Source organism: Enhydra lutris, unplaced genomic scaffold (genome assembly GCF_002288905.1).
Source record: "Enhydra lutris kenyoni isolate GAN:26980312 unplaced genomic scaffold, ASM228890v2 scaffoldscaffold92, whole genome shotgun sequence".
Lineage (NCBI taxonomy): Eukaryota > Metazoa > Chordata > Mammalia > Carnivora > Mustelidae > Enhydra > Enhydra lutris.
Window position 1 is genome coordinate 2,991,412 of NW_019154176.1, and position 22,855 is coordinate 3,014,266.

The window sequence follows — 22,855 nt, forward strand, 5'->3', positions numbered from 1 at the left end:
CTGGAGGGCAGGGATGATTTTTATCGCTGCCCTGTGACGGAAGAGAGGAAGTTACGCTGGGGAGGGCCAGCTAGGAACCCCAGACCCGGCCAGCGCCAGGAGGTCAGGGGAGATTCGAACCCACCACCGCTGGCTTGCACTTACCCCACCCACGCCTGGCGGCCAAAGTCCTGGAAACTGCGGAGAAGCCGAAGATGCCTGCGGAAAGTTGGGGACGGTATGGCGAAGAAGACGGGCGAGGAGGGCGGCGAACGTGGGCGGTGGGGTGCGCGCGGGGTCGGTGGTTCAGGCAGGAACGCCTCGTCCTCGGCAGCCGCCACCGCCGGGAAGGCCGCCAGCTGCAGTTCGGCGATGCGGCCCAGGCCTCGCGGCCGCGCCATAACCACAGGGGGCGCGGGGCGGCCCGCCTCGGCGGGCGCTGGGGAGCTGCGCCGCCCGCCAGCCCCGCGCAGCCCACGCAGGCCGGCCGCCCAGCCCTGGGGCACCCCGCCCGGCCGCCTCGGCCCTTCCGGCTTCGCTCTGGGGCCGCCCCTGGGGCGGAGCGGGACCCAGGCGCCCACACGGCTGCGGCGAGGCACCCCTCAGACCGCAGGGGCACCCGCAGTCCCCTTGAGGACCTTACAATCACCGGAAGCGACTCTACAAACATCTGGGGTGCCCCCCAGATCCCTGGGGTGCTCTCACAAACCACTGTGGCTCTCACAAACCCCAATGGCGTCCCCAAAGTCCCTTAGCTGTCCCCACAGTCCCTCAGATGGCCCCACAATTCCAGGGAGTGTCCTAGCTATCCCTGAGGTGTCCCCACAGAACCCAGAGGTGCCTCCCCAAATCCCAGAGTTCCCCCCAAAAGCCAGAGGTGCTCTGAGAGGCCCCATAGACTGTGGGACAATCTCTTAGCTTCCCAAATGTCCCCACTAGTGTCCTCGTTATTACTTATATATCCCCCACAAAACCCAGGGGCACCCCAAGACTCTCAGGATGCACCTGCAAATGAAACTCCATCAGATCCCAGGATCATCACCAAGTTTCCTCAGATGTCCCCCAAATCTCTTAAAGTACCCCCACCAGTCAGGCAGAGACTCCCAGAGCACCCCTAGAATTTCTCATAGCCACAGAGTATTCCCACAGACCGTATGAAGGCCCCCTGAATTCTAGGCTCCCTCACAGATCCTAAGAATTCTTCCGCAGTCCCTCAGAGGTCCCCCAATCCCGGAGTGGCTCCAAAGCATCCCTGAGATGGCCCCACAAGTTCATTGACACCAAAGTAACCTCGGGGGTGTCTTCAGACTCAAGGGGTGTTCCCATAAACATGTAGCTGCCCCCCAAATCCTAGGGTCCTCTACAGACCCCAGGGGCACAATTAGATTCCTCCACAGTTCCTAAGACAGTCCTATAACCTTAGGCTACCTTCTGAAATCAACATGAACCCACAATCCTTGGGGACAGTTCCACAACGTCCCCACAGCTTCTGCGACATGCCTTATAACTCTGAGACATCCCAAGACGCTGAGGGTCCTCACGGCTCCCAGACACTCCTGAGATCTCCCCCCAGTCCGGCCACCCCTTAGAATCTCTGAAGCATCTTAGAATTGGGGCCCTCCACAGCTCATGAGGTGGCCCCAAGAAGCCGACCTCCCCTGGGCAGAGCAGTACAAGCAGACAGGGACTTTCTGGAGCCCCTGCATGCCCGGTCACTGTGACTCTGGGGGAGGGGGCATGGGATCCCCTATCGCAGAGGAAGAAAGGGAGACTGAGGAGGTGAAGATTCTAGAACAAAGCCAGCCAGCTGGATATAATTCCAGAGACTACCCCAAACTGTCTGTGGGTCTTTGGGGTTAGGAAGTGGGAGAAGCTTGTTTTAAATAAGAAAAATGGAGCAACTCTCTATTTTAGCACCTTGCCTCTGTAAATACCTTTCTCTCTCTCCTTGTGGGCTCTGTTGTCATGGGCCCCCGAACTGGCTGGCCTAGGCTTGAGTCTGGCCTCCGGCGCTTCTTAGTCATTTGACTTTGGGCCAGTCACTTCATTTCATCGAGCCTCCGTTTTCCCACCTGTAAAATTGGCATAATACTACGCACCTCATGGACAGACATGTTAAAAAAAGTGGGGGGGGGTCAGAAAAGCATTTGGACGCAGTAAAGTACTCACTGAATATTAGCTATGATTATCTGACAAAATATTTTCTGGAGGGTTTATAATGTGCAAGCCACTATACTAGGCAGAGGATACAGATGAAGATGAAGAGGATGACGGTGATAGCAGCAAACTTGAACATTCAGCGCCTCTAGCTCTGATTCTCTTTTAATCCCCACAAAATACCTGCAAAGGGACATAGTGTTGTCCCTCTTTTACAGATGGGAAAACTGAGTCTTGACGAAAAACCACCTGCTCAAGATCACACAAGGCCAAAGAGTGTCTGAGCCAGGCTCTCGACCAGTGTGGCCGCCCTTTATTTCATTACTCCCTCCCCGCCTAGAGAAATAGCCCGAGGAGACGGTCCCAAATTGCCTTCTCTATGAAACGTTACAGCCACCGACACACAGGCGTACCTCAGAAATTCCGCGGGTTCGGTTCCAGACCGTTGCAGTAAAGTGAGCATCCCAACAAAGCGAGCCAAATGAATTCTGTGGTTTCCTGGTGCCCATAAAAGCCATGTTTACACAACACCGTAGTCCTACTAAGTGTGCAATAGCATTACGCCTAAAAAAGTGTACGTACCTTAATTTAAAAATGCTTTATTGCCAAAAAAAAAAAAAAAAAAAAAACCACTGACCACCATCTGAGTTTTCAGCGAGTTGTACTGTTCCAGTGTGATCGTGACATTGCAACGAGGCTGTCCCATCTTCAGGCTCAGCGCCTAATTCCACTCCTCGCTGTTCCCACCACAGGGGCAGGTACTTCCTCCCTGGAAGTCTGGAACGCCCCGCCCAAGTAATCCATGAGGGTGGGAATCCGCTTCTTCCAAACTCCTGCTCCCATTGACATTGTGATCTCTTCCCAAGAGTCAGAATGTCCGGAACAGCATCGAGCACAGTGAGTCCTTTCCAGAAGGTTCTCAATTTCTTTTGGCCAGACCCATCAGAGGAGTCACGGTCTACAGCAGCTATGGCTTTATGAAATGTGCTTCTTAAATAATAAGACATGATAGTCAAAATGACTCCTTAATCTCCAAGCTGCAGAACGGATGTGGTATCAACAGGCATGAAAACAACACTAATTTCATTGTCCATCTCCATCAGAGCTCGCCAGCAGCCGGGCACAGTGTCAGTCAACAGTCATATTTTGAACGCAATCCTTTTTTTTTTTTTTTTTTTTTTTTTTGAGAAGTAGGTCTCAACAGTGGCTTTAAAATATCCAGTAAACCATGTTGTAGACCGATGTGCTGTCATCCGGGCTTCATTGTTCCGTTTACCCAGCAGACCGGATAGGTATAGCCTAATTCTTTTCTTTTTTTTTTTTAAGATTTTATTTATTTATTTGAGAGACAGAGAAAGCAGGAGCAGAGAGAGCAGCAGAGGGAGAGGGAGAAGCAGGCTTCCCTCTAAGCAGGAGCCTGATGCGGAGCTCGATCCCAGGATGATGGGATCATGACCTGAGCCAGAGGCAGACGATTAAGTGACTGAGCTACCCAGGTGCCCCACGTGTAGCCTAATTTTTTTTTAAGATTTTATTTATTTATCTGACAGAGATCACAAGTAGGCAGAGAGGCAGGCAGAGAGAGAGGAGGAAGCAGGCTCCCTGCTGAGCAGAGAGCCCCTTGCGGGGCTGGATCCCAGGAGGCTGGGATCATGACCTGAGCCGAAGTCAGAGGCTTTAACCCACTGAGCCACCCAGGCGCCCCTAGCCTAATTCTTAAGGGCCCCAGGATTTTCTAGGATGGCAAGTGAGCCCTGGCTTTCACTTAAAGTCGCGACTTGCACTGGCCCCTAACAAGAGAGACGCAGCCTGATCTTTGAAGCTAGGCGTTGACCTTTCCTCTCTAGCTATGCAAGTCCTAGATGGCACCTTCCAGTAATAGAAGGCTGCTTTGTCTACACTGAAAGTGTGTTTAATGTGGCCGCCTTCCTTAATGATCTCAGCTCGAGCTTCTGGATAACTTGCTGCAGCTTCTAGATCAGCACCTTGTACTTTCACGAAATAGAGTGGCTCCTTTCCTTCAAGCTCAGGAACCGACCTCCGCTAGCTTTGAACTTGGCTTTGGCAGCCTCCTCACCTTCCTCAGCCTCCACAGAACTGAAGAGAGTGAGGGCCTCGCTCTGGATGAGGCTTTGGCTTAAGGGAGTGTTGTGGCGGCTTTGGTCCTCTACCTAGACCACTCAACTTTCTCCAAATCGGCAATAACACCATTTTGCTTTCTTATTCCTGTGTTCGCTGGAGTGGCACCTTCAGTTTCCTTCGAGGCTTTTACTTTGCCTTCCCAACTTGGCTCGCTGGTCTAAGGGGCCTACCTTTCTGCCTGTCTCAGCTTCCAACATGCCTTCCTCATTAAGCTCAGTCAGTTCTGGCTTTTGATTGGCAGTGAGGGACGTGCGGACTCTTCCTTTCACTTGAACACTTAGAGGCCGTCAAGGTGCTTAATTGGCCTAATTTCAATATTGCTGTGTCTTAGGGAATAGGGAGGCACGGGGTGCCTGAGTGGTTCAGTGAGTGAAAGCCTCTGCCTTTGGCTCAGGTCATGATCTCAGGGTCCTGGGATCGAGCCCCACATCAGGCTCTCTGCTTGGCGGGGAGCCTGCTTCTGCCTCTCCGCCTATTTGTGATCTCTCTCTCTCTCTCTGTCAAATAAATAAAATCTTAAAAAAAAAATTGGAAGGCACAAGGAAAGGGAGAGTGGGGGAGAAAAGGTTGGTGGAGCGGTCAGAACACACACAACACTCACGGATTTCGTGTGTCGACTTATAGGGGCCCAGTTTGTGGTGCCCCCAAAATGATTACACTAGTCACAACAAGATGATCACACATGACTATAATAAAAATAACGAAAAAGTTTGAAAGTCTGCCAGAACTACCAAAATGTGACACACAGGGGTGCCTTGGTGGCTCAGTGGGTTAAGTCTTTGCCTTGGGCTCAGGTCATGATCTCGGGGTCCTGGGATTGAGCCCTGTATCAGGCTCTCTGCTCAGCGGGGAACCTGCTTCCCCCTTTCTCTCTGCCTGCCTCTCCGCCTACTTGTGATCTCTCTCTCTCTCTGTCAAATAAATAAAAATAAAAAATTTTTTTTTCAAATGTGACACATAGAAACAGAGTGAGCACTTGATGTTGGGAAAATGGCGCTGAGGGACTTGTCCAACGCGGAGTCTCCACAGACCTTCCATCTGTAAAAAATCCAGTCTCTGCGAAGCATCCCAAAGACAGCATCCCAATACATGCCTGTGTTTATGCCTATTTATGTATTATGTGTATATTTGGGCTTTATACGTAAATGTAAGGTTTGTTGTTTTTTTCCTCACACATCCACCCATCAATTTTCGCTTCCTTGGAGGTGATATCTGCTCTCTGGGAATGTAGGGTTTCCCAATCTTGGTAACTGTTGACATTTAGGGCCAGATAATTCTCTATCTACTAGTAACTAGAAGCACCCCTCAATCATGAAACCAAAATGTCTCCAGGCTTTGCCACATGTTCCCTGGAGGCCAGAATCGCCCTCAGGTGAAATCGCCTGGTCGCAGGGCACCTGGGTGGCTCAGTGGGTTAAAGCCTTTGCCTTCGGCTCAGGTTATTATCCCAGGGTCCTGGGATCGAGTCTCACACTGGGCTCTCAGCTCAGCGGGAAGCCTGCTTTTCTCTCCCTCTCTCTCTGCCTGCTGCTATGCCTACTTGTGAGCTCTTTCTCTCTCACTCTCTGTCAAATAAATAAATAAAATCTTAAAAAAAGAAGAAGAAGAAGAAGAAAACTCCTTGTTAAGACCCTTTGCGCTCACCACCAGGACCCCTTGGTCCAGCTACAACCAGAAAGGAAGAGCTTTCTTACTGACCTGCCCTCAGGCTTCCTTCCATTGTTTTCCTGACTCTTCAGGTCAGACTTTGGAAATAAGGTCCTGAGGAGGCCACTTCAGAGATGAGGAAACCTGAGGCCCAGGAAGGGGAAGTGACATGATTAGGGTCACCCCGACTGGAAAAAGCAGAGCTGGAGGATGAGCCCAGTTGTCTGACTCCCAAGACTGGGATTTTAGTCACTAGGCTACACAGGCCCTTCATAGTTCAGTCTCCTTCCAGCTCAGTGACCTCTGTTCCTTCCTAAAAAGTCAGAGAGAAAATAAGGCCTAAAGCCAATCCCCCCACAGGCCATGAAGCCCTGAATGAGCTGCCCTTTCACCTCCCTGCCTCCTTTCCTTCCACTCGCCTCTTGTTCACAGCTGCCACACTTGCCTCTCTCCTTTGCCTCTAATGTAACAGACACGTTCCTACCCCAGAACCTTTGAACTGGCTGTTCCCTCTGCTTGTCACCTCCTTTCCTCAGGCCCACTTGCCCCCAGTGTCACTTCACTTAGGTTTGTACTAAAATGTCACCTCCTCAGAGAGCCCTTCCCTAATCCCAGGGTCCCTCTTTGCTTCCTGTCCCATGTGTCACCCTCTGGAATTATCATATGCCTTTACCCGTTACTTCTTGCTCATCCACTGGCCTAAGAACTCCAGGACAGGGGGGACTGGGTGGCAGGGGGGGGGGTCTGGCTCATTCTCTGCCACAGCCTGAAGATGCTCAATTACCGTCTGTGGCATGAATGGCCCTGTCCCACATGAGGAAAATGAGGCTCGGGCAGGTGAATCCTCTCCCCAGGTCATAGAGCAAGTCAAGGGCAAAGGTGGGATTTGAGCTCTAACTCAGAGTGGAGACGGTGGGCTCAGATGCCCCCTGAAACTCTGTCCTCACTCTGTCAGTCTGCAGTTCCCTTGGGCCCAAAGCTAGACCTGCAACTCAGAGGAACCCTGCAGTTAGTCTGTGACTGGTGAAGTTGGGGGACACCCCAGCAGCCAGGGCCCAGGACTGTGGTTTGGAGGCACCCCCTTCTGTGGGCAGGCGTCAGAGAGATGCGCTTTGCAGAAGTGCAGATCTCAAAAGTCCAGCTCCTGGCTGCCCGGCCCCAACGTCAGCCCTTGGGGCCTTACCGCAGACCTGGGGGTGGGCAGATCTTACGCCGACATAGTAAGAACACTGAGGCTCATGGAGGCATGACGGCGGGCTCCAGGTCCCACAGAGACTCCGGGGGCAGGGCTAGAATCTGATTCTCACCCACCAATCTGGAGTCCAGGAGACCTGGGTGTTAGCCTCAACTTTCTGTGCGACCTTGGGCAAGTCACTTCTCTCCGTCTGCTGGGCAGGAATGGCGAGCCAAAGACACTGGGAGTTAACACGCAAGTTGGTGCTGGGAGGCCCTGGCACAGGCAGGGGCAGGGCCAAGCGCCGAGGTGAGCCGGGAACTCCGCGTCCGCAACTTTTCTGCCAAGTTCCTCTGCCTCCACCAAGCGGCCGTCCCCCCTGCGCCCGAATGGACAGGGAGAGACGCCTGGTCCCTGCCCGGGGAAGGCGAGGACCTCACCCGCAGTCTGCGGTCGGCCGACCTGGCGCCCACTCTCCAAGGCGCTCGATACGCATGAAATAATAACCTGGGGCCGGTAGTTGCGGCAGCCGTGACTTTGCTCTGCTCAGGGACTAGAGCCCCACAGGCACGTCCCGACTCCGAACGCACACTCAGCCTGTGCCTTTCTCGTCGCCCAGCAGAGGGCGCGCGGAGGGACCCGTTCCCAGGGCACCGCCAGGGATGAGGGAGAGCCAAAGAGGAGGGGAGGCGAGGACCCAAGTGGAGACAGAGGCCACGGGCCAGAGAGACACCCCAGTCCAGCTGCCTCCACCCCTTCTCGGGGCTCGGCAGCGCCTCCCACGGCGGAAAGAATTTGGAGGTACTGAGGGGCACAGGGCATAGGGGTCCGTATGTTGGCCCTGCCCCCAACTTAGGCAAGCCCTCCTCTCCCCGCCCCCACTGCCACCGGAGTCTTTCTCTTCCTCCAGCTCCATCTGCCTCTTGACAGATCGTGGTGGTGCCGTGACTCAGCCCCGCAGGGCGCCAGGAGCACAGGCTCATACATCCCCAGGTCTGGAGGGGGGATGTGGATGCCATCTCAGATGGAGGGCAGTGCCCTCTCTCTGGGGGTTCCTGTGACTCAAGTCTAGGGCTGTCTGGATCCCCTTTTTGGTGGCTGCAAGAACTGCAACGTGGGTAGCCCTGGAACGCCCTGCGTGAGCTCAGAGAGCCCCCTTTCTGGAGAAACAGGTTGGCAGAAAGCCCATTCTAAGAAGCAAGGTTCCCACTGGAGGCCTTTCAGTTCCCCCTTCCTCCTTCTGCCTAAGGGTGGGGGGAGGCCGCTGGCACCCATGCCCTCCCTCTGGCCACAGGCGCTGGAGGCTACGCAGGCCCCGGCTGAAACAGAAACCTGAGCCCTGCCGGGATGTGGTTGAGGTTCCTGTTTTTAATTCCCAACCCGGCGTAGCAGGGTCTGCTCAAACCCCAGCTCGTCTCCTGAGTCCAGGTCCCTGAGTGACTATCTACTGAGCACTCGCTGTGTTAGGTCCTTTACACACATCCCCAATCTCACAACTCTCAAACAACCCCCCACCAACAGAGCAGTACCAACAGCCCCGCTTCACAGATAGGGGAAACCGAGGCCCAGAGAGGGCAAGACCCTTGTGCCAGGACTCAAGGCATCAGAGAGGTGCTGGGATCTCAGCTTTGCCATTTCCTGCTTGTGTGGGCTTGGGCACGAAGGAGGGACTTTGCTCCTCTGGGCCTCAGTCTGTCCAACAGGAATACCACCCCAGGCACTGGAGACGAAGACATGTGGAAAAGTCCCCGGCACGGAGCCCGAGAGTGAGCCATTAAGAGATGGATACCACCAAGAGAATGATGATCATTACCACTAAGCCACTGTCCCCTGAGAGTGCCCAAACACCAGGGTAGGGGGAGTCCCTGGGGTCTTAAAAAGGAAGAGGGCCCAGTCCCAAAGGCACCCCCCAAGCCTTCACTGGTCTCTCAGGACAGTGACCTGAGCCAGTTTGGCGGGCAGCCCCCGGTCTTGGCATTTCCTGTTGATTTCAGCTTTTGTTTTCCTTCAGCTTCTCTCCAGTTCCCTTTGGGAAATCTCAGGCTATGTGTGCTGGGCCCAAGACACTTGCTTCCTGCCTGGGGACAGGGGTGCAGGGGCTGGGTATGTTTCCAATGAGAGTAGGTGGGGGTATTTGGGGGGAGGTGTAGGGCCTGCTGGTAGGCCCCAGAGAGAGCTAGAATTGTAGGGGCACAGCCTAGAGAGGCCTCCCTCAGGAACTCCAGGGGTGAGAGGCCTGAATCTGACCATCTTAGTGATGTCCCAAGCAGAGGGGCACCCGTGGGGGTCAGACACAGCACACAGGCAAAGCTGTCAGTCACCCAGAGTCAGACCCCCGAGCACAACTAGAGCACACACCGTAGCCAAGAACACCAGGTGGTTAGAGCACGGGAGGGCAGGCGGACGGGAGCACACCCCAGAACTCAGAGGACTCCTCAGCTCCTTGGCTCAGGGGACAGAGGCGGCAGAGAGCATGTCCATCTTAGTCAGTATCCCTGGGAGCTCGGACAGTCCAGCTGACACGATCACACGGTCCCAGGGCCACCATCACTGCCTCCCAGGAATGCCTACTGTCACAATATGTGCCTCGAGAGCACACGCAATCACTCTCACAATCGCTGTCCCCGAAGCACACACTGTCACATCCTCATGGTCCTGGGAGCTCACAGGGTCCTACTGTCACAATTCCTGTGACCCTAAGTATACAAGTCACACGGTCACAGTCACTGTCCTGGAAGCACGCCATGTATCACAACCACACTGTCCTGAAGCACACACACGGTCATGCTGTCACAATCATGGTCTCGGAAGCATATATGGTTCCACTGCCATAATCACTGTCCCCAGAGCACACATAATCCTATGTCACAGTCGCAGGTCTCCAGAAGCCCAGGCAGCGCCTATAGCTAAGACATAGCTAGTAGTACCCCAACAGCTGGAGCCAACCCAGGTCAGGGAGAGGATGCCATCGAACCAGCCTGACACCTGCCCTCACTAACACTGTCCCCTCGGGAAGGCAGGGAATCCCTTATTACCCTGTGCTGGGACCATGCACTCTCCCGGCATCAGTCCCTCCCTCTGGTGAGCTACTGAACCCTAACACTCCTGCCCTGAGAGGGAGCTCCAACGCAGCACACAGGCCCCCAACACGGGGTTCCCCCAAGAGGCTCCCTCTGGATTTCTGACCCCAGCTGCTTCAGGGCGAGTCCCCAAATGCTCCCCCGCACCCCATAGAGTCCTCCACCCCCTCAGGGGACTCCAAGAGCCCCTCAGCCTGGAGGAAACATTGTGATCTCAGCAGGCGCCCCCTACAGTGCCCTCTAGGAAACAGTACAGTGCCCCCAGGAAAGTCCCTTCAACTACCCAGCCTAGCCACTGTCCTGCGCTGTCATCAACTAAGGTTCACGCTGCCAAAGCTGCAGCCCTCAACCAAGACATCGTTAATACTACACGCAGCATGGCGCCCCCTAAGTCGACCCCAGGACCAGCTTCAGCAGGAAGGGTACTCGTGTACAGGGCATCACCAGGGCCGCGTCCCGGACGCCCCCCACAGTAGAACTCCCCCTCCCCTCCACACCCCCGCGAGTCACTCGGACTCCACCCGCAGCGCAGCGCCCCCTGCGGTCAGCCGGGCGAGTTGCGTCCTCTCTGCGCGCCTATCCGCTCCACGCGCGTCCGCCGCCCGGAGTCTTACCGCCTGCAGCTGCCTCCGCTCGCGCCGCCGCTGCCGGTGCCTGTACCGTGGAAGGACGAGGGCCAGGACATGCGGGAAGTGCGCAGGCCGGGCCGGTCGCCGGTGTCCACGGCGTCGGCGCGCTCTATGGGCCGGTGTGGCGACCGCTCGGGCTCTGCGCGCTCCGCGCTGTCGGAGTAGCCGCGCTGCTGGATACGAATGGGGGTACGCGGCTGCCGCCACAGGTGCTGGGGGGGCGGCTTCAGGGTGGCCTGGCCCTCCCGGGGCCCGGGCAGAGACAGAGACAGGCTCCTCTCCGAGGGGGCGGCCGGGGGCTCCATGGCGCCGGCCCCCTACTGCGCCCCGGGGGGGGCCCCGGCCTCTCCAAGCTGCACCCTGCTCAGCGGCGCGCTAGCCGACGCGTCCGAGGCCCCGCGGGTGCGCCCGGCCTCGGTGGGGCCATGGCGCCCCGGGGACAGACCCGGGGGCGCTAAGGGCCGGTAGCCCCCGGGCCGGGCGCCGCGGCTTTCTGTTGGCGGCTGGCGCTCTGCTCGGCGCCCGGCAGCGCTCTCCGCGCTCAGCACCCCGCTCCGCGCCAGCCCCGGCTCCTCCGCCCCGTCCCGCCCCTCCCCGCCCCCCGCCCGCCGCTCTGTCAGCGCCGCCCCCCTCCTCCTCCTCAGTCCGGGCCAGTGGGGGGCAGCCACCCAAGGAGGGGGGCCCCTCCCCGCCCACGCAGAGCCCCGCTCCGGGAGGGGAGGGGGCGCCGGAACTCGGCTCTCTCCGGAGCGCCCTGCCTAGCCGCGGCGTGCTCGGGAAAGAAGGAGTTAAACGGTTAATCCGATCAGGAGGAAGACACCCGACTGGTTGCCGGTGTGTCAGTCAGTCCGTCCATCATGGCGGGGGCGGAGCCCTATGCTGGCGTGTCCTCGCCGATACCCCTGGCCCGGGGGAGAGTGTGGGGAGTGGTCCCGGCGCCGCCGGTGCGGTCTCTGAGGCTGGCAGCGGCGATGTTCCGGGATTCTCCTGTTGGTGGGTCGGAAGATGGTGATGATGTGTGCCCTGGGCGGGATGGGCGTGCACGTGGCCCCTTCCGAGGGTTGTCTGTGTTTTTGGTGTCGGCTGGAAGTGTGTGTGCGCACGTGGTTGGCTGCTGCGGTCTGCCTGTTTCTCTGGATTTCGCTGTGTGTGTATCAGTGTGTCTGTGGGTGAACGATGTGTGCGCACGTGTGCTGCTTGTTTGGAGGGTGTGCGCCGCTGTGGGGTCTGTTCTGGTGGCCTGGGGCTGTGCATGTGTACCCACGCGTTTGGGTGTGTGTTGTGGTCGGTCCGTGCTTGCCGAGTTGTGCAGGCAATTCAGCCTCGGCTGTTTTACTGTGGTGTCTGAGGGAGTCTGCATGCGTTGGTGTGTGTGTGTGGTCCGCCCGAGGGCCGCTTTGGGGTGTTTCTGGGGTGTGTCCCTTTGGTTCCCGTGTGGCTCCAGGAGGACACCCCGGCTGCCCGCCCACCGCTCTGTGTATCACTGCCTCTTTTAAAGCGATTCTACAGGAGGTAAACTGAGGCAGGTCTCCGGCAGCCGCGAGATGCACCCCCATGCCCTTTTCAGGCGAGTAAACAGCCGAGCCTCCTCCCTGCGGCCCCCGCCGGCAGAGCCCCCCTTCCGGCACCTAAATCGGGAGTCGCCGTGACTCACGCTCCCGCCTCCCCCAGCGCCGCGCCGAGCGAGCGAGCGAGCGAGCAGAGAGCGAGCGGGATCTGAGCGCCACCCTCCCCCCATCTCTGCCGCCCGGGCCGCGACGGAGCCCTGGCGGTAGCCGTGCTTTGGGAGCGCAATCTCCCGGGTGTCCCCCCTACGGGGCCCACGCGCTCTCGGACGCTAAACGGCGTGGGTGCGCGTCCCCGGAACCAGGTCCCCGCCCCCGCGCGTCCCCTTCACGGACTCCCCAGGGCAGGCCGTGCCGTCTGCCACCGCCCTCCTCCCTCCCGCGCCCCCCCACCAGCACTGTTCTTATAAAAAGAAAAAAAAAAAAAAAAAGCGGCCGTCTCCAACCCCCACAGCCGCTTTTCTCCCAGCCCGAGGGGGCTCCGGGCGTGGGCGAACGCCGAGCAAGAACCCGCCCCGCATTAGCAGCCGCGGGGTATCCCAGAAGCCAGAACTGTGTCTCCCGCTTCTCTCGGGGACCCTCCCCCAATAGTATATAGTCAAAACGGCTTCTAGGGGATTGGCAAGGGCTGCCAGTCCTCTCCAGATCATTTGAGGGTCCTGGGCTGGGCCAAATTCTTGGGGCCTGGAGGCTGTAGCGTTGGCTGGAGCTATCGGTGGGTAACAACGGATCAGGGCGGAGGTGGGGGGGGTGTGGACCACAGCGGGGGGGGGGGGGTTTGCAGAAGGGCGCAAGGCAGTGGGCTAAGGCTGATGTTTGGAGCTCTGCTCTGAATCCGGGTTAGACAAGGCTGGACCTGAACCTGGCAGAGGGTAGAAGGATGATTGGGGTTGGGGGGTGGGGGGGAGTTGGAGGGAGATACATTAGACCCAGGGAGGAGGGATGATAGTCACTTCCTTCCCCCATCTGGAAATGAAGCATTAGCTCATGACCCAAGCAGAGACCCTGGAGATCTCCAACTGAGTAGATAAGGGGATGGCAAGACTGAGGCTGCAGACAACAGTGGCCTGAGGAGGGCCGTAGGGTCGGGGCCTGGCCAGCAGCCAGGGCAAGCTCAGTTGTCCAGCTTTTGAACTCATCCTCAGCCAAGAGAGGGGCTGAAGTGCCCTCAGAGGACCCCAGATGAGAAAGAGCAAGGAGGCTCACACATACCTCTTACATCTCCTCCCAAGAGAAAGAAAATGCCAGTCCAGCCCTCCACCAGGGTCTCACCATCCCCTTTAAGGCCTGGAAGAAAGTGTATCCTCCCACCCAGCTGATAGGTGGGAGACCCACTGCCTAATCTGCCCCAGCTCTCTGTGGGGGCATGATGGGACTGGAGGGCTGAAACCCTTTCCACAGGCCTGCCTCTTGCTGACTCAGGGAGTTGCAAAATGGAAGAAGGGATTCCTAGAGGCAAGGGGCACTTGGGGAAGGGGCGTCACAGCCTGACCCACAGGGCTCCAGAAATTTCAGCTGACTTTGTGAAAAGCCAGGGGCCTGGAACATGGAAACGGCTGGTGGCCGGACCTAGCCCCAGGCCCTGAATCTCCATCCCACCTCCCAGCCTGGTCCCCTCCTGTGTACCTGTCAGCTTGGGTGATGGAAATCCGCGGAGGGACCAGCAGTGGCAGCGTGGTGGGCCTTGGCGGCACTGGGATCCCACGGTCTGAGGGGTCAGTCTCCGCCCAGCCCAGGCCAGGACCCATGGAAAGGCGACGGCGAGGGCGCCGGAGGTCGGCCCCCAGCATGCTGGCGCTGGTGGGCTCTGGGGTCTCCCACAGCCTCTGAGGAGGGACAAGGACAGGATAGGGGCATGGCCTGACTAGGCTGCTCTGATCCCCTCCCTCCAATAACACCCTTCCCTAGCCACCTGAGAAAGTGGCTCTTGGGGACATAGACTCCTCGTGTCCCCCTCACATCTTAGCCACTCGCTGATCCCTCCCACAAAGGGCACTTTCCCACGCCTTCTCAGCCATAATTCTTACAGGGCTTCCTTTTGATGTTCCTGCCCTGGGGCTGTGGACCCTCATGCCTGTACACTGTGTGCCTCGCTGTGAAACCCTTCTAACATATCCCCATCCCGCACACCTACGAGGCCCGTCCTGGCCTTCCTGTCTGGGGCCCCTCCCCCCCATCTTAGACCCTCAAGACCTTACCCCCAGCACCCCTTCTTCACCCTACACCTCACTCCCCACCTGGGAAGCCCCTTGGAAGCCCCTGCGTTCTGTCCCGGGCCTGAGAGCCTCTTGATCTAGGCAGCTGGAAAATTATGGAATCAAGGGAGTAAACTGAGGCACAAGGCGACGACACTCCTCAGATTTGACAACGTGAAGCCACACTTAGTGAACAGCCATAGTCACAAGAGGGCGCCCGTCTCTCCCGCGGACCAAGCCCCGCCCCCAGCCCGGGCCCCGCCTCTCGCACCTCGTCCCCGGTCCCGGCCACGGACAGAACACTGCGACTCCTCTTCATCCCGCCAACCTAGCTCGCCGCTGGGGCTGCGAGGGTCGTGTCCGCCCCGGCCAGCGGCTCCTGAAGGACCAAGCCGAAGACATCCGCCGTTAGTGCCCCGGGGCTCCCCCTGCCGGCGGAGCCCGAATCCTACCCTCCCTCGCTAGTTTTCTCTCCCGTGGCGTGACGTCAGCGGGTGGCTGACGCACTGGCCGGGGGGTGACGTCGCCTGCCCGTTGCCAGAGCGACAGCTGACGCACGGCTGGGGTCTGGACGGCGTCAATGCCCGGGATGGCCACTGGGGGGCCGGGAGCCTCGGGACCGGGTCGCCCCAGCCCCCACCCGTCCTCCCGCGGGGGCTTCCCCCGGCCTGGGGATCCCGCAGAGAAGACCGGGAGCTCCCAGAAGCGGCCGCGTGTGGCGCGTGGTCCGAGCCGGGGGCCGGAGGAAGCGTCTCCTCCGAGCTGTTGGGCTTTTATGCCTAAACCCGAAATAGCTCCGATGTGCGGGGGCCGGGCGCAGCGAGACGGCGGCTTGGGCACAGATGGGGGACGCACAAGCAGAGGCGCGCGGAGACAGACAGGGACGCGTGGAAATAGAAACAGACAGACAGGGACACAGACGCAGCTCCCGATGATGAGTGCGCTCTGCCGGCGGCGATCCTTGCCTGAAAGCCTGGAGGAGGGGGAGGCTGGTTCACTTCACCTTCGCACCCACGTGAGGCTATTGCTGTGTGGCCATGGGTCAATGACAAACTCTCTGAGCCTTGGTTTGTCCTCTATGAAATGGAATGATCATCCCTACAGGGTCCATGTGAGAATGAAAGGAGATCATACCACACTGAATTCTCACAGGACAGTGTCTGGCACCCAGTAAGTGCTTAATACCACCAATATCTGAACCTGAGAGAGTCTGTTAGAACCCAAGTCAGATCATGTCCCTCCTCTGGTCAGAGCCCTCCACGGCTTTTACTTTCCTCAGAGGAAAAGTCAGAGTCCTCGTGAGGAGGCCCATACAGTCCTGGCACAATGTGCCGGGTCACCTCGAAATCCACACCTCTCACTCCCTCTCAGCTTCTGTTTTATCCACACTGGTCTCACCTGTTTCTGGACACACCATGCACACTCTAGCCTCAGGGCCTTTGCACCTGCTGATCCTTCTGCCTGGAACTCTTCCCTTCAATATCCACAGGGTCCTCACATTCTTCGGGTCTTTGCTCACATCTCACCTTTTCAGGCATTTCTCCTGGAGTGTCTCTCCATCTCACCCCTGTTTAATTGCTAGCCCTTCAGGACTCCCAATCCCTCTTATCCTGCTCTATTTTTCACAGGTCTTATCACCTGATAGCATACTATGTAATTTATCTATTACACTTACTGTCTCTTCCCGCATTAGAATATCAACTGCAGGAGGGCAAGAATATTTTATATGTTTTATTCCTTACCATATCTCCAGGGTGCCTAGAACCGAATCCAGAACATAGCGGGCTCTTAGTATCTGTTCGATGTCTGGTTATTAATTTGAGGACATAATAGCATAATTATAAAGTTCCTAGCAAGGTTTGCTACTATTTTACCCCCTACTATGGCTTTCATTTTTTTTTTCTTGCCTTATTGCACTAACTAGCATTTCAGTTCTGTGTCAACCAATAGAAATGAATGTAAACATTATCTCACCAACCTCGGCAAGCGTTGGACAGACAGTTGTTGAACAAATGGATGAATGTATAAAGATAGCTTGAAGGTCACATCCACTTCTCAGCCAAACTGAGACAGTTCGTGTTCCGAGCTCCCACTGATGCTTATTTTGCCCCCATTAAAGCATTCCTCATTCTGAGTTGTAATTATCTGTATCAGTGGTACCCATTCATTATGGTCCCCCACACAGGGTCTCAACGGATGCTGAGTGAATGAAGGAATGAATAAGATAGACACGGGGGAAAGAGGCACCCCCTCTCTCTGTATGAAGTCAGATACATGCACTGACAGCCCATGACAGGCAAAGAAACGGCCATGTAATAAGGGCCAGGCTCAGACTCCAACATTACACCAACAGGGTTGCCTGGGTGGCTTAGTCAGGTTTGCGCCTGACTCTTGATTTTCACTCAGGTCATGATCTCAGGATCCTGAGATCGAGACCCACACTGAAAATGGAGCCTGCTTAAGATTCTCTCTCTCCCTCTTCCTCTCCTCCACCCCCAACCCCCACCTCCCCACGGCATGGATGCAAGCTCTCTCTCTCTCTCTCTCAAAAAAAAAAAAAAAAAAAAAATTACATTGACAGGCTTGCATTCAAATCCTAGCTCTGCCATTTATTAGCTGTATGTTCTTGGGCAAGTCACCCAGCCTCTCTGAGCCTCGGTTTCCTTATCTGTAAAGTAGGAATGATAACCATACTTATCTGAGGGCATTGTTGTGAGGATAACGCAAAGCAATGCCTGTGAGGTTCTAAGCACCATGCCTGGTTCATGGTGGGTGCTCACAAAACGGGAGCCACCATCCCAGTAATAATAGCAATTACCATCATTATTGACTCACAGACATGGAAGACAGCAACACATTCACAGAAACCTCACCTCTGCCCATTCTCCCCCTAGACTTACCAGCTGACTCACTGTTCTGCAGACTTCAAGCATATTCAGACCTCAGGGCCTTTGTACTTGACCCAAAATACCAGGCTTGGATATCCTGTGTTCCTCCCAACTCCTCCTGATTGCCTTGACTCTGCTTTCAGAGTTTCAGACTCTGCTTTTAGACTTATAACATTCTAGAGGCGCCTGGGTGGCTCAGTGGGTTAAAGCCTCTGCCTTCGGTTCAGGTCATGATCCCAGGGTCCTGGGATCGAGCCCTGCATTGGGGGGGGGTTTGCTCAGGAGGGAGCCTGCATTCCCCCCCGCCCCGGCCTGCCTCTCTGCCTACTTGTGATTTCTGTCAAATAAATAAATAAAATCTTTTAAAAAAAATAGACTTATGGGGCGCCTGGGTGGCTCAGTGGGTTAAAGTCTCTGCCTTCGGCTCAGGTCATGATCCCAGGGTCCTGGGATTGAGCCCCACATCGGGCTCTCTGCTCAGCGGGGAGCCTGCTTCCTCCTTTCTCTCTCTCTGCCTGCCTCTCTGCCTGCTTGTGATCTCTCTCTGTCAAATAAATAAATAAAATCTTTTTAAAAAATAGACTTATAACATTCTAATGAGATAAAGAATGTACCTATTTTTTTTCTTTTAAAGATTTTATTTATTTATTTGACAGACAGAGATCACAAGTAGGCAGAGAGGCAGGCAGAGAGAGAGAGGAGGAAGCAGGCTCCTTGCCGAGCAGAGAGCCCGATGTGGGGCTCGATCCCAGGACTCTGGGATCATGACCTGAGCCGAAGGCAGAGGCTTTAACCCACTGAGCCACCCAGGCGCCCCTGTGCCTACTATTTTTATCAGCTGTTGCCCACCCTTTAATTCGGACACTGAAGTCTGGATGTTGATCTGTTCTGTCTCCAGCTGGCTCTCAGATCCTAGGACAATGCTGGCATACAGTAGGCACTCAACCTATATCTCTTAAAAGAACGGATCAATCCAGTTGAAGCCCTTACCTCCTCAGGCCTCTGCTCAAAGCAGCTCATTCTGGAGGGTTCCCTGATATAGCTGCTTCCCTCCATCCCATTAGCCTCTCTCAGCTTTATCTTCCTCCTCAGCCATCATCATCCCTGACATAATGTACATTTACATCTCTGTCCACAGCCTGAGATCCACGAGGGGAGGGGATTTTTCAGTCTGGTTTTAGCTGTATCGAGAACCGGTTTCAAAGACCTGTGACCCGTACAGTCACTCACAAGCCCGTGCTTGGAAGGTTGAATGCACTGTCCTTGTTGTCTGAAATGCTTCCTTACTTTGACCAAGGGCCCTGCATTTTTCCCCTTGCCCTGGGCTCTTCGAATCCTGTAGCCAGATCCCCAGAGTCTGGAGCAGCCCTGGATTTGCAGAATAAAGGAAGGAATGGAGGAGTGGATGGCCAGCGGAGCCCTGCATTCCAGGGAAGAGGGGCAGAGACACACACACCGCCCACCACTGTCTGGACACCTGAGCACGTTTGCAGAAATCAGCCTTGGCAGAACCCCAGGCTTGGAAGGCAGGGCATCACGAACAGGCCTGAGTGCCCAAGGTAGCGGGGTGCCTCTAAGCCTGCCTTCCCCTCCCCTGGGCAGCAGGCAGGCTGGGGAGAGGGGGGTCCAGATGGCAGAGCACGCTGTTCTGGGCAACTGGTACCAGGCTCAGGCGAGAGAAGAGAGAGGGGCTGCTTTCCTTACCCCAGCTTGTCAGTGGGATCAGCTAGTGGCCCAGCCTGGGAGCCCTTGGCCTGGCTGGACAAGAAAGCACCAGCTTCACCCAAGCCCACCACCCTCAGAAGGATGCTGCCCTAGATGGCCAAAAAGAGGGAAGGAGGTGAGGATAAAGGCCCTTATTCACACTTTGGCCCTGAGCATTCAGGCCTGAGAAGGAATCGTTACTAACTAGCTCTATGCCTGGAGCTAAAGCAGGGCCAGGACGGCTCGCCAGAGACCCCAGGGCCTTTGTACTTGCAGTTCTCGTTGACCCAGTTCTCGTGGATATGCATGTATGTGCGCATGAGAGTATACACCGGTGTCCGTGTGTGTGCGGCCGAGCAGGTGGGACTTTGGGTGAGTCTGTGAGTGCCACACAGCTAAAACCAGACCACACCTGCAGGAGTATATAAATACATGGGACAGGGCGAAGCCACATCAGTCTATGAATGACACTGGACGTGCCTCTGTGTGATTACAGAACGTGTATGCAGGAAGAGAGGAGAACACATTCTTGTGGACACAGCAGGAGGCAGCATTTCACAGTAGTTAGGAATGCAGGTTCTGGGTTCAAATTTTTGCTAAGTCACTCACTAGCTCTGTGGCCTCAGGCATGTTATTCAGCTGTGCTGGCTCCCGCCCCCGTATGGTGTTTGTTTAGTATGATTATGTCCGTCTGGGTTTAAGGGCATGTGAGTGAGCTTACGTGTGTGTGTGTGTGTGTGTGTGTGTGTGTGTGTGTGTGTTGTATGTGAAGATGAATTCGACTCTTCCAGGAAGTCCTCCTGGATCCCAACTGGAAGTGGGCCCTTCCATTTTGCTCTTTCTACACAGCCTTCTATTTCGATCACAGATCACAGTCCTAATCATAATCTGTGGTTATATATTTATTTGTTCACGTTGTTTCTTTTTCTGTCTTCTCCATTAAATAGCACCTCTGTGGGAGCGGAGAGTTGTGTTCTGTTCCCGGCTGTGGCCCCAGCACCTGGCATATAGTAGTGGATACTGAATAAATGTTCATGGAGTAGCTATTCATCACAGTAGAGCTATGTCTGTGTGGTACAGACAGAGAGGCTGGAGCCGGCTGTGGATCATGGGTTCCTGGGGCGCCCTGTGCTCAAATCTGGTCTTGACTTTCTTCCTTTCCCCTTCCTTCAGTCACGCTCACTTGATGGGAACGATGATACTCCATCAACTCCCTGTATTGCCTTTGACAAGCTCTTTCCACTGTTCCAGGTCTCGAGGACTCACTTGCCCCATCTGTACAATGGGAGGGAGGATGGACTGGTTTATGATAAACCTCCTTCCTGGCTTAAAGTACTATGAAAATTGTCTTAATCTAATACCCTCTCTAATTCAGTCAACATTTATTAAGCATCTACTGTGTATCAGGCACTGTTCTGGCCCAGCCCATATATAACGAGCTGAATGAAGTAAATGAGTAAGGCAGATACCAACCAGAAATCTCCTTCCATCTGGCACACTCTTACCCCCAGTCACCCTCTACGCCCTAAGAGATTTTAGTCTCTACAGTCTGAATTCACCAGTGGGTTTTGCTCTCTTTACACCCGGATCTTGCTCCTGCACCCGCCTTAGGTACAACCACAGCAAACACTGGCTCTTTTTGCCGGTGGCTATAGTCCCATTCCCTGGCTGCAATGCTGAGGCATGTAGTAGGCGCTTGGAAATATGTGTGAAATGAGCTAGGAAATCAATGACAGAGCAAAGGCAGGCTTGCATGCATGACCTCAGGGAATCCTCGCTGTCGCTACCCACTTTGCAGATGAGGAAACTGAAGCTCAGGGAGTCAGAGCTGATGCCACTGGGGTCCCACCGCAGCTAAGTTATGTGTGGCTGTGGGATGCAGCAGAGAAAGCTTGGGTAGCCGCCCACCCTCACCTCACAGGTACCGGAGGCTTAGCAGAAGATGCCCTGATGATGGTGGTGTGAGAAGCCCAGGTCGGTGCAAAGCAACTCAGAGGGCTCTGTCTCAGCACCCAGCCGGACATGCTGTGCTGGCAGATTAGGAAAGTCTTGGCGCTGAGGGGGAAGCTTCCGGCGCCCTGTCCCCAATTTGGGGAGCTCGGGCTCCCAGGATCCCGGGCTCCCAGGATCCCGTTTCACTGGAGCCGATAGGCTCCAGTCTCGGAAGCCAGGGAAAGATCTCAGCGGAAACCCGGGAATTTCCGGCATCTGGGGTCCTCCCCGCACACCCACAGCCCGGAGGCTGCCCTGAAACCCTCAAAGGGCGTACTGGTGGGCCCCGGTTTTCTTGGGGGGCGGAGGAACCCCACAGCGTCCTGGTCCCCTCCCTCCGGGGTGCCAGGTCCCCGTCCCCAACCACAGCTCTCAGCCCGGAAGCTTACCTTGCAGAGGGGCTGGGGAGGGGATGCCCCGCCCTCTCCGGCCTGAGGGGCGGGAGGGGACAGGGGTGTCCAGACCCTTTGTTTGCTGTTATGTGTGTGTACGTGTGTGTGCGCGATTGTGAGACCCGCGGGGGTGTGGGTTCGTGCGCGCGCGTGCCCGGGGCCTTGACGGCCGCGGAGATGCTGTACTGCCCGGGCTGGAGGGGGAGGGGGAGGAGAGGGGACTTCCCCCGCCCCCGCCCGCCCACTCGCGGGTTTGAAAGATGCAGGAGAGGGAGGGGAGACAGCGGGCGGGCACTTTTGTCTGGATGGCCCCTCCTCTTCCCTGGACAGGGGAATCCCCCCATCTTGAGAACTTTAATCCGTCCCCTCCAGCCCCCTTTCTCCGAACACGCCCTCGGGGGTAGTCTGGGAAAAAGCGCCTCTCACCCAAGGGGTCGGAGCTCCTATCCCACCCGCCCCCACGGAACGCCCTTTAATCGGAGATAATCCTGGCCCTAGGCTGCAACATGGCCTTTTATCCCAGCATCAAAACGAGGACTGGGATGCACGCAAGTGTGCAGCTGGGGTCGCCCAAGCTCGCAGTAATGGAGTCTTTAGAGCCCCGGCCGCGTAAGGGGGCTCGAGACCAAAGAGGAGGGGCTACGAACGATTCTAGAGTACCACCACGAGGAAAGCTTCCATCCGCACCTCCAAGATCCCCTTCCCGTCCCCCGGCGGCGCTGGGCTGGAGCACAGGCCTTTGACTAGACATTAGCGACACCCAGCGGCCGCACGGGGAGACGCCGCGGACAAGAGCCCGAGATCCCCAGAAGAGTTGGGTGGCGGGGATGGGGGGTGGGGGTCCGGGTGAGTTTAGAGGGGGCGTATGTACGTGAATCCCCGCTCAGGAATGGCAGAGGATGGTGACGCGAGGGGGGAGGCTGTGGCCCGAGCCAGGGAAACACTAGCGCCCAAGGCAGGACCACATCGTCCCCACATCCGACCCCCCAAGGGCAGGGCCATATCCCTCCTCCATTTAGACCTTCCCAGGGCAGGGTGCTGTACCCCTAGGATTGGGAAAATGCTCTGATCAGACACCCCTCCCCAGCGTGGGGTTAGGTCCTCTTCTCCGGGTGCCCGGGGAGAGGTCTTCCCGCCCAAGCCCGCCCCTGCAGTCTGCTCGGGCTGACGTCACTGCGGCGTGGCTGGAGGGGACAATCCCTGGCTTCAGTCTCGCCACCTGCCCCGCCCCTCGCGGCCGCCGCAAACGCCCACCCGGGGTGCAACGGGAGATGAGGGGGGGGCTCGAAGTTGGAACGCCAGCCCGTATAC

The 22,855-nt window shown here is 56.5% G+C and overlaps 1 protein-coding gene across 4 annotated transcripts in view; it reads right to left on the reverse strand.

Annotated features, from left to right (window-relative positions):
• LOC111162526 (phosphodiesterase 4A) overlaps window positions 1–14,887 on the reverse strand; it is a 41,629-nt gene extending 26,742 nt beyond the window's left edge. Inside the window, exons 1-2 of one of the 4 annotated variants that reach the window (XM_022527008.1) lie at window positions 14,840–14,887; window positions 14,000–14,199 (exon numbers count right to left, since the gene is read on the reverse strand). In XM_022527008.1, coding sequence (XP_022382716.1) covers window positions 14,000–14,199; window positions 14,840–14,887 — 248 coding nt within the window. Of the gene's footprint in view, window positions 1–144; window positions 381–10,793; window positions 11,144–13,999; window positions 14,200–14,839 lie in introns of those variants that run through there. The other 3 variants (XM_022527006.1, XM_022527007.1, XM_022527009.1) reach the window with 3 other exon arrangements.
• Between the last annotated feature and the right edge of the window lie 7,968 nt (window positions 14,888–22,855).